Source organism: Rattus norvegicus, chromosome 19 (assembly GCF_036323735.1).
Source record: "Rattus norvegicus strain BN/NHsdMcwi chromosome 19, GRCr8, whole genome shotgun sequence".
Taxonomy (NCBI): domain Eukaryota; kingdom Metazoa; phylum Chordata; class Mammalia; order Rodentia; family Muridae; genus Rattus; species Rattus norvegicus.
The window spans coordinates 10,485,531-10,497,703 of NC_086037.1; the positions used below are offsets into that span (position 1 = coordinate 10,485,531).

Genomic DNA, 12,173 nt, shown 5'->3' on the forward strand with positions numbered 1-12,173 from the left:
ATATGACCAGCATGGAGCAGAGAACTCTGACCCCTGGTGGGAACACTAGAAAGTCTAAAGGGCTCGAGCATGGGACGAACTAAGCTTGGCAGGGGCTTGGGACCAGCTTGGGACAGTGTTCCAAGACACTGGGCAGATTTCCAGGAGGCAGGAATATTGCAGTGACCTCTGGGCTTGTTCAGGATGAGGGTCACTTCTGCACACCCCACCCACCCACCCACCCACCCAAGGGTATAGTCATACTCTACTCTCTTCAGCTGCCCCATCTGTGGCAGGACCTGGGCCAACTCAGCAGCCATCTCATCACCAAGGTGATTCCAGGACAGCCTGCAAGGTGGAGGAGGGGCAAGCTCAGAGGTGGGAGGGCACTGAGTCAAAGGAGAGCAGTAGGAAGCCCTAGGTGCCAGCAGTACCACGTACAAGAGATGTTACCCAGCCAGATGCTTGAGTACCTACCCCTGGAGAATTCTCAGGGTTCGGGTGGTTCTTTCCTCTCTATCCACCCCCACCCTATCCCTGAGCACCGTGTTCCCCAGAAACCACAATAGGACGCAATGTACACCAAGAAAACACCTTGCACAATGTCTAATTTCCATGTGACAACGTGTGTCATAGTTAAAAAGCCTCCCCCAACATTGTTTTTGCTTTGAGAAATTAATCTTCAACGGAAGCGTATGTCTCTACTGTTCGTGGAATCTCCACGTGAAGGACTCCATAGGGGAAGCGATGAAGAGAGCGAATACAGCGCCCATCCATCCTAGGGTACTCAGTGCTTTGCTCTGTTCCCCCAAGGTTCAAAAGGGAGGGCCACTGCTTGCTGGTTCTAAAGGGAGGGTTCAAGATCAGCCAGTGCTGACCTGTGGCATAAGGAGGGGGATTAAGAACCTTGAAGACTGAGGGTTTTGTTCAATAGCCTAATACTCGCCTGACATATCTGAGGCTCTGGGTTTTATCCCCAAGGCAGAAAAGAAACAGAACTCCCCAGACTATTTAGGACGAAAATCTAGAAATCCTCTTGCACTCTGTGCTCTGTACTTTGGGGAGTTAGAATTTTCTTCTTCTCTATGCCCAGGGCCTCAAGCCCCAGCAGTCAGGTTTAACGATTTGACAGTGAGGTCTGAGGCAGTGGGATGGCCAAAGGGCTCGCAGCCAGTAAGGGGTGGCTTCTACTGGCTTCTGCCTTCTGCATTAGAACAACTAGTTACAGGTAGAGGTTCCATAAGCCCCTCAGAGGGAGGGTCTAAGACAAAAATCCTTTGCAGACCAAGTGGCCCATCTTCCTTCCCATCCCACAGATAAACTGGCTCTGCCCTGTCTCCGTGGAATCCATGGGATAAGATTATAAGGCAGGAAAGGGCTTCCCATCTCCAGAAGGGAAGATTGGCAGAGAGGCTGGGGCAGCAGTAGCTCACGGTAGGCAGGGCCAGGTGCCCCAGGCATCCTTTCTGCTCAACCCAGGGCCCACCCCAGAACTCACAAGAGTTTTTCCAGGGCTGGGCAGAGCGTGAGGTTGGTGGCAAGGTGCTTGGCAGCTTGGTCTTCAATCTTGCAGGACACCAGGCTGGGATGGAATAGGGGTGGTCCTCTGAGACAGGGGTCATAACTGTCAGGTACCCTTTCCCCATAATGAAAGCAGAAGGGACCAGAGTGACCTGGCCAAGGCCAGGGGGCAGGTCTTAAAAATTATCTTTCCCCCATCCCTCAGTACCATCTCTTCAGAGACGCTCCTGGGAACAAGGCATCCCTGGAAGAGAGTTCTATCTCCAGGGCCCCAGGCAATCAGGGAAGGCCACTTACTTGATTTGTTTAAGCAGTGGGAGCCTCTTGGAGAAATGTGGGACACCTCCAGCTAGGTTATTCTCTGCCAAGCTATGGGGCAGGATAGACAGCAGTCAGAACTGCCCCAGACCCTTCCAACCTGTCCCTCAGCCCAGGAAGGACCCCACCTCACCTGACCTCTTCTATGTGTGGGCATTGCTCCAGGGCCTGGGCCAGGCACAGGGCCCCCTCTGGACCCAGATGGCTGGATGTCAGGCTGTTGAAAGAGCAAGGTAAGAGGAGCCTGGGGCCAGTTCTGGGGCTTGGGAGCCTTCCTTAAGCCTCACACTCTTGAAATTGTGCCGCAGACCAGAGCAGCAACCTTAACCAACCTTTGACCCTGTGCCAGCCCACAAAGAACCCAGTAGATGCCAAGGTCCCTGACTTATGGGTCTGAGACACTAAGTGCAAGGCTTGGCTTCTTCATCTACTGGGGAGTCGAGCTTTTCACACCGTTTTTTGTTTTAGCTCTCTTTCTAGAATATGGTACACACAAGAAACCCAGACCCAGGGCTGCACGGGGCTCAGGAAGCCACAAACTTGACTTGCAGAAGACGGAGCCATGATCCTTGTAGCTTTTGCACATGACCTTTCACTGACATTTCATTCAAACACCATTCGAACTCATTCCTGTTCTCAAGCAGGACAACTTGGGTTGGTGACCTCTTTTACACATGAGGTTCCGAAGGGGTGGAAACTTGGCCGGAGGCTCCCAGAGACAACGGGGTAGGGTCAACACTAAGCTTAATCTGGGGACTGTGAAGCAGCAGCGGGGTGTGGGCCATGCCAATCTCAGGCTAAGCTGCTCTACCCATGGCTGGCTTGGATCCCACTTCTCCTGGGTCCCCTCTCTGCTGCTCTGTATGCTAAGTTGTCAGGGGGACACTCACCACAGGACCCTGAGTTGTGGGGGAAATCTCTGAGCCAGCTCCAGGGCTGTGGGATCCCCCAGAGTGTTGTTGCCCAGTCTGGAAGAGGATAGGATAGAGTGCTGAGCATGGCCCACCTGCTCAGGATCCCACTCTGCCCAGTTCTGAAGGAGCAAGAGGGCTGGGGGAATCCCATCTGGATACTCACATGATCTCCTCCAAGTTCTTGAAATGGGTGAGAGACTTGACCAGCTGCATTCCCCCAGCCGGGCCAATCCTGTTCCCTGAGAGGCTATGGAAGGGGAGCTTATTGGACCCTCTTTCTTCCCTCATCCCCCACATTTGCATAAGAGATGCAGCCACACCTCCCTCCTGATGGAGGACAAAGACCCAGAGAACAGGGCATAGGAGATCACAAGTTCTGGGCATCAAGACTGGGAGAGCCTTCCCTTCACCAGTACTGGCCTGGGAAAGGGGCCAGGGTTCCCCAGAAACATGATAGCGTCTCTGCAGGCTCTTCTCAGTGGGGTTGAGACTCACTCTAGTTTCCTGAGACCTGGCAGCCTTGGCAAGATGGCAGCTAAGTGCTGAGTGCCCATGTCTCCAATCTGGCTGTGCTTCAAACTTGGGGAGAAAAGCAAAGATGAAGAACTATTAGCCTGTCTCCCATCTCCCATCTCACCTAGCCTACATACACTTCTCCTGGTTAAAGTCTGGTGGGATGGCAAGCGGGTTCCCCAGTTAAGGCATCTGAACTGAAATAGGGGGCTTTCTACATCATCACCATTACCATCACCACCATCACCACCATCACCACCATCACCATCACCACCATCACCACCATCACCACCACCACCATCACCACCATCACCACCATCACCACCATCACCACCATCACCACCACCACCATCATCACCATCACCACCATCACCACCATCACCACCATCACCACCATCACCATCACCACTACCATCATCCTCATTATCATCACTGCTGCCTTCCTTTTCTGCTCCTGGAATGGTCTTGCCTACACGAGAGGCAAGAGCCAAGCTAAACTAAAAGTAAACTAAACTGCCCAAAGGTACAGTTTCCCTTCTTGTGGTAAGCTTCCTTGAAGCCTCTTGACTTTGGATTCTGTGTGCCATGCCCCCCCCAGTGTGTAAACCACAGGCCCTGCCAGGGTCAGGCTGGGCCTCTGACAGAACCAAATGCCTGTGGCACCACTGGAATTTGTTCTAGTCACAATATTTAGTGTTCGGGGTAAACCACATCATAAGAGAGTGTGGCATCATTCTCTTGTCAAGTAGGCAGGAGGTAAGATCACAGGTGAGATTAAGTCCAGCCCCTCCCTCACTTCACAAAGTTCGGTCTCTGGCCCTCAAAACCACCTCCACTGTGGTGCTCACTGGAAACATAGGATCTGGGTATCTGGACTTGTACAGTCCTAATTATCATTTTAACACAAATCTACAGAGAATTCTATGCACACGAAGGGTTTCTAGGGGGTTCCAACCCTACCCTGTTACGTCACTGTTGTATCCAGGAAGCTGGTGGTACTAGGAGTCAAGAACAACAGGCACCAGCTTGAAAGGGGACAGGGATGTCCCCAGAGGGAGAAATCACAGGTTCCAGTGGAGGTGCCCAATGTTTCTCTGGATGGTATCCCAACAACAGAGATGACCAGCGATGCTCTCTCTTTTCCCCATGGGTGGCTGATTACTCACCAAAGGTCCTGCAGCAGGGTCATGTTGCTTAATCCTTGAACAAGCAAGTCCAGAGAGGAGGTTTCCAGTGGCAAATGACTGAGGCTAGAGAGAAGAGGCCAGATGAAATTTGCATGCCTGGGTGCAGACTGAGGCCCTGTCTAGACAGACTCGTGAGGCCTCTATCCTGAGCATAATCACGGCCCTCCAATGTCATGTGCGAAAAGCAAATGGTACCCATAAATTGTGCATGGACTATTGAGTCGAACGGCCAGTGGTTCTGTGTTTTTTTTTTTTTTTTTTTTTGGTTCTTTTTTTCGGAGCTGGGGACTGAACCCAGGGCCTTGCGCTTCCTAGGTAAGCGTTCTACCACTGAGCTAAATCCCCAGCCCCTGGTTCTGTGTTCTTAATCACATGCTTAGACTGGTGATAAGCAGTAACAGAGATCACATAAACAGGGGCCAAAGACTGGGATGAGGCCATCTTGAAACGTGGGTGCACTGCCATGTCCATTCTACAGATAAGGAACACTGAGGCTCAGAGGGGAAGGGAACTGACTCAGGGTCATAAGAGAAAGCAGCAGCAGCAGAAAAAGAACCTAAAGAAATAGAACTTCAGGACCCCTTTCCAGGGTCCTATCCACTGGTTGGTGATCCCAAGGTCCCTAGCCTGAGCACTGAAGAGAAACAAATGACAGTAATTAGCCAGGGCTTCTACCAAGTGAATGTAGCCAGCCCCTGCTCACAGCACTCACCAAGCAGTATTTCATTTAATCCTCATAATCCCAGGAAATCAGAGCTCAGAAAGAAGACTTAGCCTAGAGAGGCGAAGCGTGTGCCCAAGCCAGCATGGCAATGTGGCAGCAGGACTTGGCCAACCGCCTCGGTTTCCTAGGGATACGATTCTTAAGGACACATAGTCAGTGCTGAAATGACACAGCCTCAGCCAGCAAAGGCCACCAGCAGCCTAGCAAGAGCCCATCCACCTGAAGGGCCGGCTCTGAGCAGGGTCCTCCTCTCTAACCTGAGAAGGGGGTGAAGACAGCTGGAAGGAGCTGGCTGGGTTTGAGGAGAGCTGCTAGTGGCAGAAGACATGGTACTGACAGGTCTGGCTTCTGTACATTGAGGACCCATCCCCTTCTTTCAGACAATGAAGAAGAATGTGGTAAGGAGCAGCCTGAGTGTCTGGGACTCAAGACCGAGCATGACAGGCAGGATGATCCACTCTGTAGAACCACCAACCCCTAGCCCTGGCCAAGGCCTGGGGGCCACACAGATAAGCCAATGAATGGCCTCACTGAGTCTTTAACTGCTCATATAAAACTTTGGGAAGATTCTAGAAGTCTGAGTGAGCAGTGAGTACCCAGGGAAAACCCGAGCAGTAGGCCCACGGAAAGATGGGAGGGTTCTGCATGGTCCAAGGTTTCCTAATGTCTCCCTCCAGCCCTCACGGTTCTCCTGTAGATGAGCTAAGAGGGACAGACTAGGAGCATGTCACTGCTATGGGCTACCACTCACTGAGTGAGCATGTACGTGGAGAAAAATCTGGAAAATGGCTCACAGACTGACTGGGAAGTTTTCTGAAGAAGCGTCATCTCCAGGGGATCTCACCTTTGTTACATATTTTTGAAATTATAGAGCCCTTTATAGCCAGGGTGTTTTCTGGGCCATCAGAGAAAAAGGTTTAAAGCAGAAAGATGCAGTTACATGGGCTCCAAAAACATGCGTGAGCTGTGTCTGTGCAGCATGGGACTATTTTTTGGGCTGGGCTGTTTCTGGCATCTCTATGAATTTGATGATTGCAAATTACTAGGAGAGTAAAAGTAGAGAGTTACTAAGAAACAACTGTGGCTGGCAAGAGGGCTCCATAGATAAAGATGCTCCATGCCAAGCCTAAGGATCTGAATTTGATTCCTGAATCCCATTTAATGGAGTGAAAGCGCCACTCCCAAAAGTTACCCTCTGATCTCTGTGTGCTCACCCTGGCAAATAAGAACATACACATGGAGCTGGGGATTTAGCTCAGTGGTAGAGCACTTACCTAGGAAGCGCAAGGCCCTGGGTTCGGTCCCCAGCTCCGGAAAAAAAAAGAACCAAAAAAAAAAAAAAAAAAAAGAACATACACACACACACACACACACACACACACACACACACACACACACACACGCATACAGAATGCTAGGAGAAGGAAAAAAAACTGCAGAAGCCAGGAGCACAGGAGGGGGTCCTGCCTAGAGTTTGTATCCTTAAATGCCATCTAAATCCCAAGGACAGGCAGGCCTTTGACCTCACCTAGCCAATGAGTCAACTGAGAATTCAGGGGCGGGGCATTTGACCATGTGACCCAGCTCACTTCCTAAGTCTCCAGCTGACCACAGTGACAAAGGGGCTCCCTTTCCAGTAAATTAGAGTAGAGAAAGCTGCAGAGGGTGCTGGATGGGAGAACACAGACCAATAGCTGGTCCCTGGAACCAGCCATACCAGAAGTTAAGCTGCCTTATAGATTCTTAAAAAAAAAAAAGCCCAACCAAATCTTGGCTGCTTTGGGTTGGGGATTATGATGTTTCCAGAGACCAAGCATCCTGATGACACTCAGCTAGGCAGTGAGGTGAAAGTGTGTGTGTGTGTGTGTGTGTGTGTGTGTGTGTGTGTGTGTGTGTGTGTGTGTGTGTGTTCCAGAGACTTGAAGGTGTATGCAGAGGGAGGGAAAGAGGGAGAGAAATGCAAGAACTTCTAGGCATGCTCGACCCTTCTGTATGACCCCCTACTCATTCCCTTCCCCATGAACCTCCCTTCTCCTCCCCCTTTTCATGAACTTCCACTCACTCCTCTTTCCATATGTTTCCCATTCACTTCTCTCCCATTACCATATGCCTCTCCTCCCCCTCCCCCTCCCCCTCTTCCCTCCTCCCTCCCTCCTCCTCACTACCTTCCCCTCACTTACTGCAGCCTCTTCAGTCTGCAGGTTCTCTGAAGGGCTCCTATCAGTAGCTCTGTGTCCTCCTTACAGAGGCTGTTGTTAGAGAAGCTGTAGGGACCAAGCAGAAGGTTCCATTCAGGCAAGTGCCCTAGAGAGACTCTGCCCTACCGGTCCCTTGCCCCTTGGCCCTGGGGAGGCTGATTGGGTTGCAGATAATAGGCCAGGCTTTCTGCCCACCCCAGGAGCATTCCTGACTCCAAAGGCCCTCTAAGGTCCCTGCAAGAGGGGTGGCGGTCACAGCTGGGTCAGATAAGAAGGATGCCAGTGAAGGCCATAGAGAAGATTCAGGACACGAACACACAGTGATTATCCTGTCTCTTTGTGATTTCTGCACCCTGACATTTATCAACTGGGGCAGAGTCAAGTCCCACTTCGACAGATGTGCAGTTCCAAGCCACCAAGTGAAGGAGGAAGAAACATCCAGCCAAAGACACTCTGCAGGTCAAGGGTAAAGTCAAGACAAGAAACACATCATTCAACCTTCTGATGTGGCTAGGCTTGGCCAGGGAGGACAGAGACAGGTTCAAGGGCCTCTGTACCTCACCAGAGGCTCAGCTGTCCTCTCAGCCACTCCTTGGTCGGCCATCCCAACTTACTCCAGCTCTTCCAGATGGTGGCAGTGTTCCAGACCAGATGCCAGGTGGGCGGGGCTCTCTGTGCTCACGTTGCTGAAGGTCAGCCTATTGGGAACCAAAGGGCGGCAGGTCAGGAAGAGCCTCAGGGGGTCTGAAACTGATGGCAGAGGCTGGGAATGGCTCTTGGAGACGGTGGTTAGGGGATGCTTGTCCTCCACAAATTGCTCCATCCTGGACTATTTAAGTCAGGATGTAGCTGGAGGCAGAAGCTGGGGCTGTCCCCCAACCCTCCTTAGTCACAGTTGGAGGCCATGGTAGCTGGCTGGTGCAGTTTGCAGAGTTCTCATCCTGCTGAAGTCAGTCTGACAGCTCCTAAGGGGTTTTGTTTGTTCGCTTTTTTGAGACAGGCTTATCTCATTGTAGTTCTGTCTGTCTTGAGCTCGCTATGTTGAGCAGACTGGCCTCTAACTCACAAGGATCAGCCTGCCTCTGCCTCCGAGTGCTGAAATTAAAGTCACGAACCACCACACCCTGTCCAAGTTCATGAGGTTTTTTTTTTCCTCTTTCTTCTTTTTAAAATAATTCCTTCCACTTAAAAATTGTATTTATTTATAAAGATGTATTAAGTGAAAGTAGGGAAAACTGAGTATGGGAGGGGTTCCAAGGGAGGGATGCCAAGTTTCTCCATTACTTGAAAATTCTGATTTCATTTATTTATTTTAGCATATAAGTGCGTCTGTGTGTATATAAGCACATTTCACGGTGTGTGTATATGGAGGTCAGAGGACAACTTTCAGGGGTCTCTTCTGCCTCCATGTGGCTCCCAGGAGGCTAAACTCAGATCCTCAAGGTTGGCAGCAAGCACCCTTATCCACTGAGCCATCTTACCCGATGAGGATTCCTAGGTGGAATCAGTCGCATTAGATGTCAGAAAACCCCATTTGCATTGGGCATTGTGGTTCATTCTAGTAATCCCAGCAGTCAAGGCTAGGACAGGAGGATGTAGAGTTCAAGGCTAGCCTGGGTTACATATTGAGACCCTGTCTCAAAATCAAACCTAGTCCGACAAAAAAACAAAAAAAAAAAAAGCTCCAGTTTGCAGTCTTTGCTCTGGTAATCAACTGGGGCAATATTTACTAGTGGATGCTAGAATTTGTGGACGAAATCATGAAGAACTGGATAGTGGCAATCTGAAGTGATCTCCCTATAAGACGTGTGTCCGTCCCCAAAAGAGTACTTTTGCAAGGGAGGGAACTTGCTAGACACCACCTCTACCAGGTGACACAATTAGCATCTGTAGTAATGGGTACGAGCATTGTGTGTCTTCGACGGAAGGTAAGGAGGACTACAGAATGGACTGGGTGGTATTCCTATCATAAATGCAGACTCTAAAGCTAGGCAGATGCAAGCTTAAGGAGATTCCTGCCTGTAGACCCCAGAGGCTGTCTAGACACAGGAGGCTGGAGGGTGCTCCAGGTCAAACACGCTACTGAGAGACAACTGACATTGAGTGCACCTTTTCCCCCTGCACTGGGTCCAGAACATGTAGGGGAAAGCCACAAAGTCAGCGAGAGCTACTAATGGGATGACGAGAAGCTTAGAGTGTAAGCTGTCATTGAGATTATGGTGTTCAGGGCTGGGTTTGTCTCGATTGGCAGAAAGCTTGCCTACTTTGTTCAAGGTCTTGAATTCAATCCCTGGAGGCTCATGCATATCATTCCAACACTGAGGAGGGCAGAGCATTACAGGCAGGAGTTCAAGGACACAGTGTGTGTGTGTGTGTGTGTGTGTGTGTGTGTGTGTGTGTGTGTGTGTGTGTGTGTGTGTGACAAGATTTCAATGCTGGTCTCCAACTTCTCATGTAGCTAGGTTAGCCTTGAACTCCAGATCTTCCTGTCTCAGCCTTTAAGTGCTTAGCAACTTTTTGTTTGCAATTATTCCAGAAGGAAACAGAACGGAGTGTAGAGAAAGGATATTTTTAGTTGTGTGGTTCTGTTCCTAAGGTCACATTTAGGACCTTAGCATCATCTCTAGGAACACGGGACCTGAGCACAGTTGTGGGACCAGCATCTGAGGAGTCGTAGGACCAGCATTCTCTGGGCGGGGAGCTAGAGAGCGGGTGGAACAGGCAGGCAAGGGGGCTATGGTTGTTTGAATAGGAATGGCCCCTATAGACTAACGCCTATGTTTGAATGCTTGACCCATAGGGAGTTGCACTATTAGGAGGTGTGGTCTTCTTGGAGAAAGTGTGTCACTGTGGGAGTGGGCTCCTGAGTTTCTCATATGTTCAAGCTATGCCCACAGTGGCACTCGGTCTCCTTCTGCTGCCTGAGGATCAAGGTCATGGTGTCTCCTCACAGCGATGGAAACCCTAACTAAGACAGGAGCCTCCCTCCATGAAAGTGCAAGTCCACATACCTGAAGCTCTTCAGCTCACAGCTTGATATCAGGATGTTCTGCAGCAGCCTGGATCTGGTGCCATCATCGTCACTGAAGCTAACCTGAGACAAGCTGAAAAGGGCCAAGAGTGTTCCAGAAGGCTGTATGCTGGACACACCCCCGGGGTCACCATGAGAAAGCATCCCTCTACGAGCTTCCCTGGGTATCCCTGAGTCTCTGGCCCTTGGCTCAAGTATGAGTTCCACCCCAGGGAAGTAAGAGTGTGGCTCAGAGAAGACACTAGGGTAACCACTAGAAGCCACCATTGGCGTTGACAGTGCCCACCTCAGCTGCTGCAGTCTGGCACACGTCTCCACCAACTGTCTCATGAGAAGGCCGTGGTCGGTGCCCAGGTCACAGTGAGCCAACCTGGAGGCAGAGAGAGTAGCTGCAGGACCTGGCCCATGATGGAAGTCCTGTCCCCACTTTCATGCTCAAGGCATTAAAAAAAAAACCACATGGTGGTTAAGGAAAGTCTGAGTTTACCACCCAGTTACAAGGTCCACTGGGAAAAAAAAAAAAAAAAAAAAAAAAAAACCAAAAAAAAAAAAAAAAAAAAACAAGGTCCACTGGGAAGAATGGTCCAGGTGGGCAGCTGGCACGCCCAGGGAGATTGCTGACTGTTTGAGAATGTGCAGGCGCACAAGGAGGTAAGCTGGGCCTGAGAACCAGTCATGCTCTGTTCCCTAGAATGTATGCATGCCGAGCTGTGTCTGCTCAAAAGAGGTGACATTTCAATGTCCAAAAAGTGTGACGTTTGTATTGAAGTGTCCTAAATCTGGCCATCTATGAGAACGGAAACTAGAAAGTAGGGAGACTTGGCCAAGTCTTTGGCTGTCAGGGGTCCCAGACGAAACGGGACATTCAAGCTGAGACTTGAAGTATGGAAATGTCTAACCAGACAAGACAGGAAGAAACCAGGCAAGGAGATGAGATTCTTGGGAGAATGAAGAGCCGTGCAGAGAGTCTGAGGTCAGAGGGGGCAAGGTGGTGTTTGAAGAATTGAAAGGTAGGCTGGAGAGATGCCTCAGTGGTTACGAGTATTGGCTGCCCTTCCAGAGGTCCTGAGTTCAATTCCCGGCAACTGCATGGTGGCTCACAATCACCAGTAATGGGATCTGATGCCCTCTTCTGGTGTGTCTGAAGACAGCTATAGTGTATTCATATACATGAAATAAACAAATCCATTTTTAAGTGGAGCTATTGAGTTGGAGTTGGGGGATGGAGAAAGAAGGAGAAGACCTCCCAGGATGTAGAAAGACCAAACATCAAAAGATGCTGAGCACAAAAGATACTGAGCATGTGCATGAGGAATACTGGTCCAAGCAGTGCCACCAGCCACGCCCTTATGGCTCCCCGATGCTGGGTCCTACCTGAGGGCCATGGCCTCAGAATGATCTTCTTGGCGAGGAAATTCCAGCTGGAGCCACAGCTTCTCTTGGCTCTCAGAGATGCTGAGGGGAGAAGAGATGGGGGAGATGTGTGACAGCTTGTCTTGACCTGCGTCTGCCTGCTCTCTGACCTGGATCATGGCCCAATGGATCTTCTTGCTTCAAACAAGGCAATGACACTTCAAAAATGGGAGGCAGCACCAAGAGCCAGGAAGTGCCAGGGTGATATATCTGTATAGTGCTCCTAACTACCCCCACCATTGTAATCTATAGGGCATGTTAACTGTACCAAGGGGCCGCTTCTGGGTAACCAGCACGGACCCCCAGCATATCTGGACCTTGAACTCATAGTTACTTTCCTTTGGTATTGTGGCCTGCCTTCTGCACAAGACTCTA

General features: G+C 50.4%; 1 protein-coding gene across 11 annotated transcripts in view; it reads right to left on the reverse strand.

Annotated features, from left to right (window-relative positions):
• Window positions 1-12,173, reverse strand: part of Nlrc5 (NLR family, CARD domain containing 5) — a 103,623-nt gene that overhangs the window by 1,930 nt on the left and 89,520 nt on the right. For 10 of the 11 annotated variants that reach the window (XM_039098152.2, XM_039098155.2, XM_039098156.2 and 7 more), the window contains 13 exons: window positions 11,760-11,840; window positions 10,672-10,755; window positions 10,366-10,458; window positions 7,969-8,052; window positions 7,337-7,420; window positions 4,412-4,495; window positions 3,228-3,311; window positions 2,896-2,979; window positions 2,709-2,786; window positions 1,952-2,035; window positions 1,798-1,869; window positions 1,478-1,561; window positions 244-327 (listed from right to left, as the gene is read on the reverse strand). In XM_039098152.2, coding sequence (XP_038954080.1) covers window positions 244-327; window positions 1,478-1,561; window positions 1,798-1,869; window positions 1,952-2,035; window positions 2,709-2,786; window positions 2,896-2,979; window positions 3,228-3,311; window positions 4,412-4,495; window positions 7,337-7,420; window positions 7,969-8,052; window positions 10,366-10,458; window positions 10,672-10,755; window positions 11,760-11,840 — 1,080 coding nt within the window. Of the gene's footprint in view, window positions 1-243; window positions 328-1,477; window positions 1,562-1,797; window positions 1,870-1,951; window positions 2,036-2,708; window positions 2,787-2,895; window positions 2,980-3,227; window positions 3,312-4,411; window positions 4,496-7,336; window positions 7,421-7,968; window positions 8,053-10,365; window positions 10,459-10,671; window positions 10,756-11,759; window positions 11,841-12,173 lie in introns of those variants that run through there. The other variant, XR_005496893.2, reaches the window with a different exon arrangement.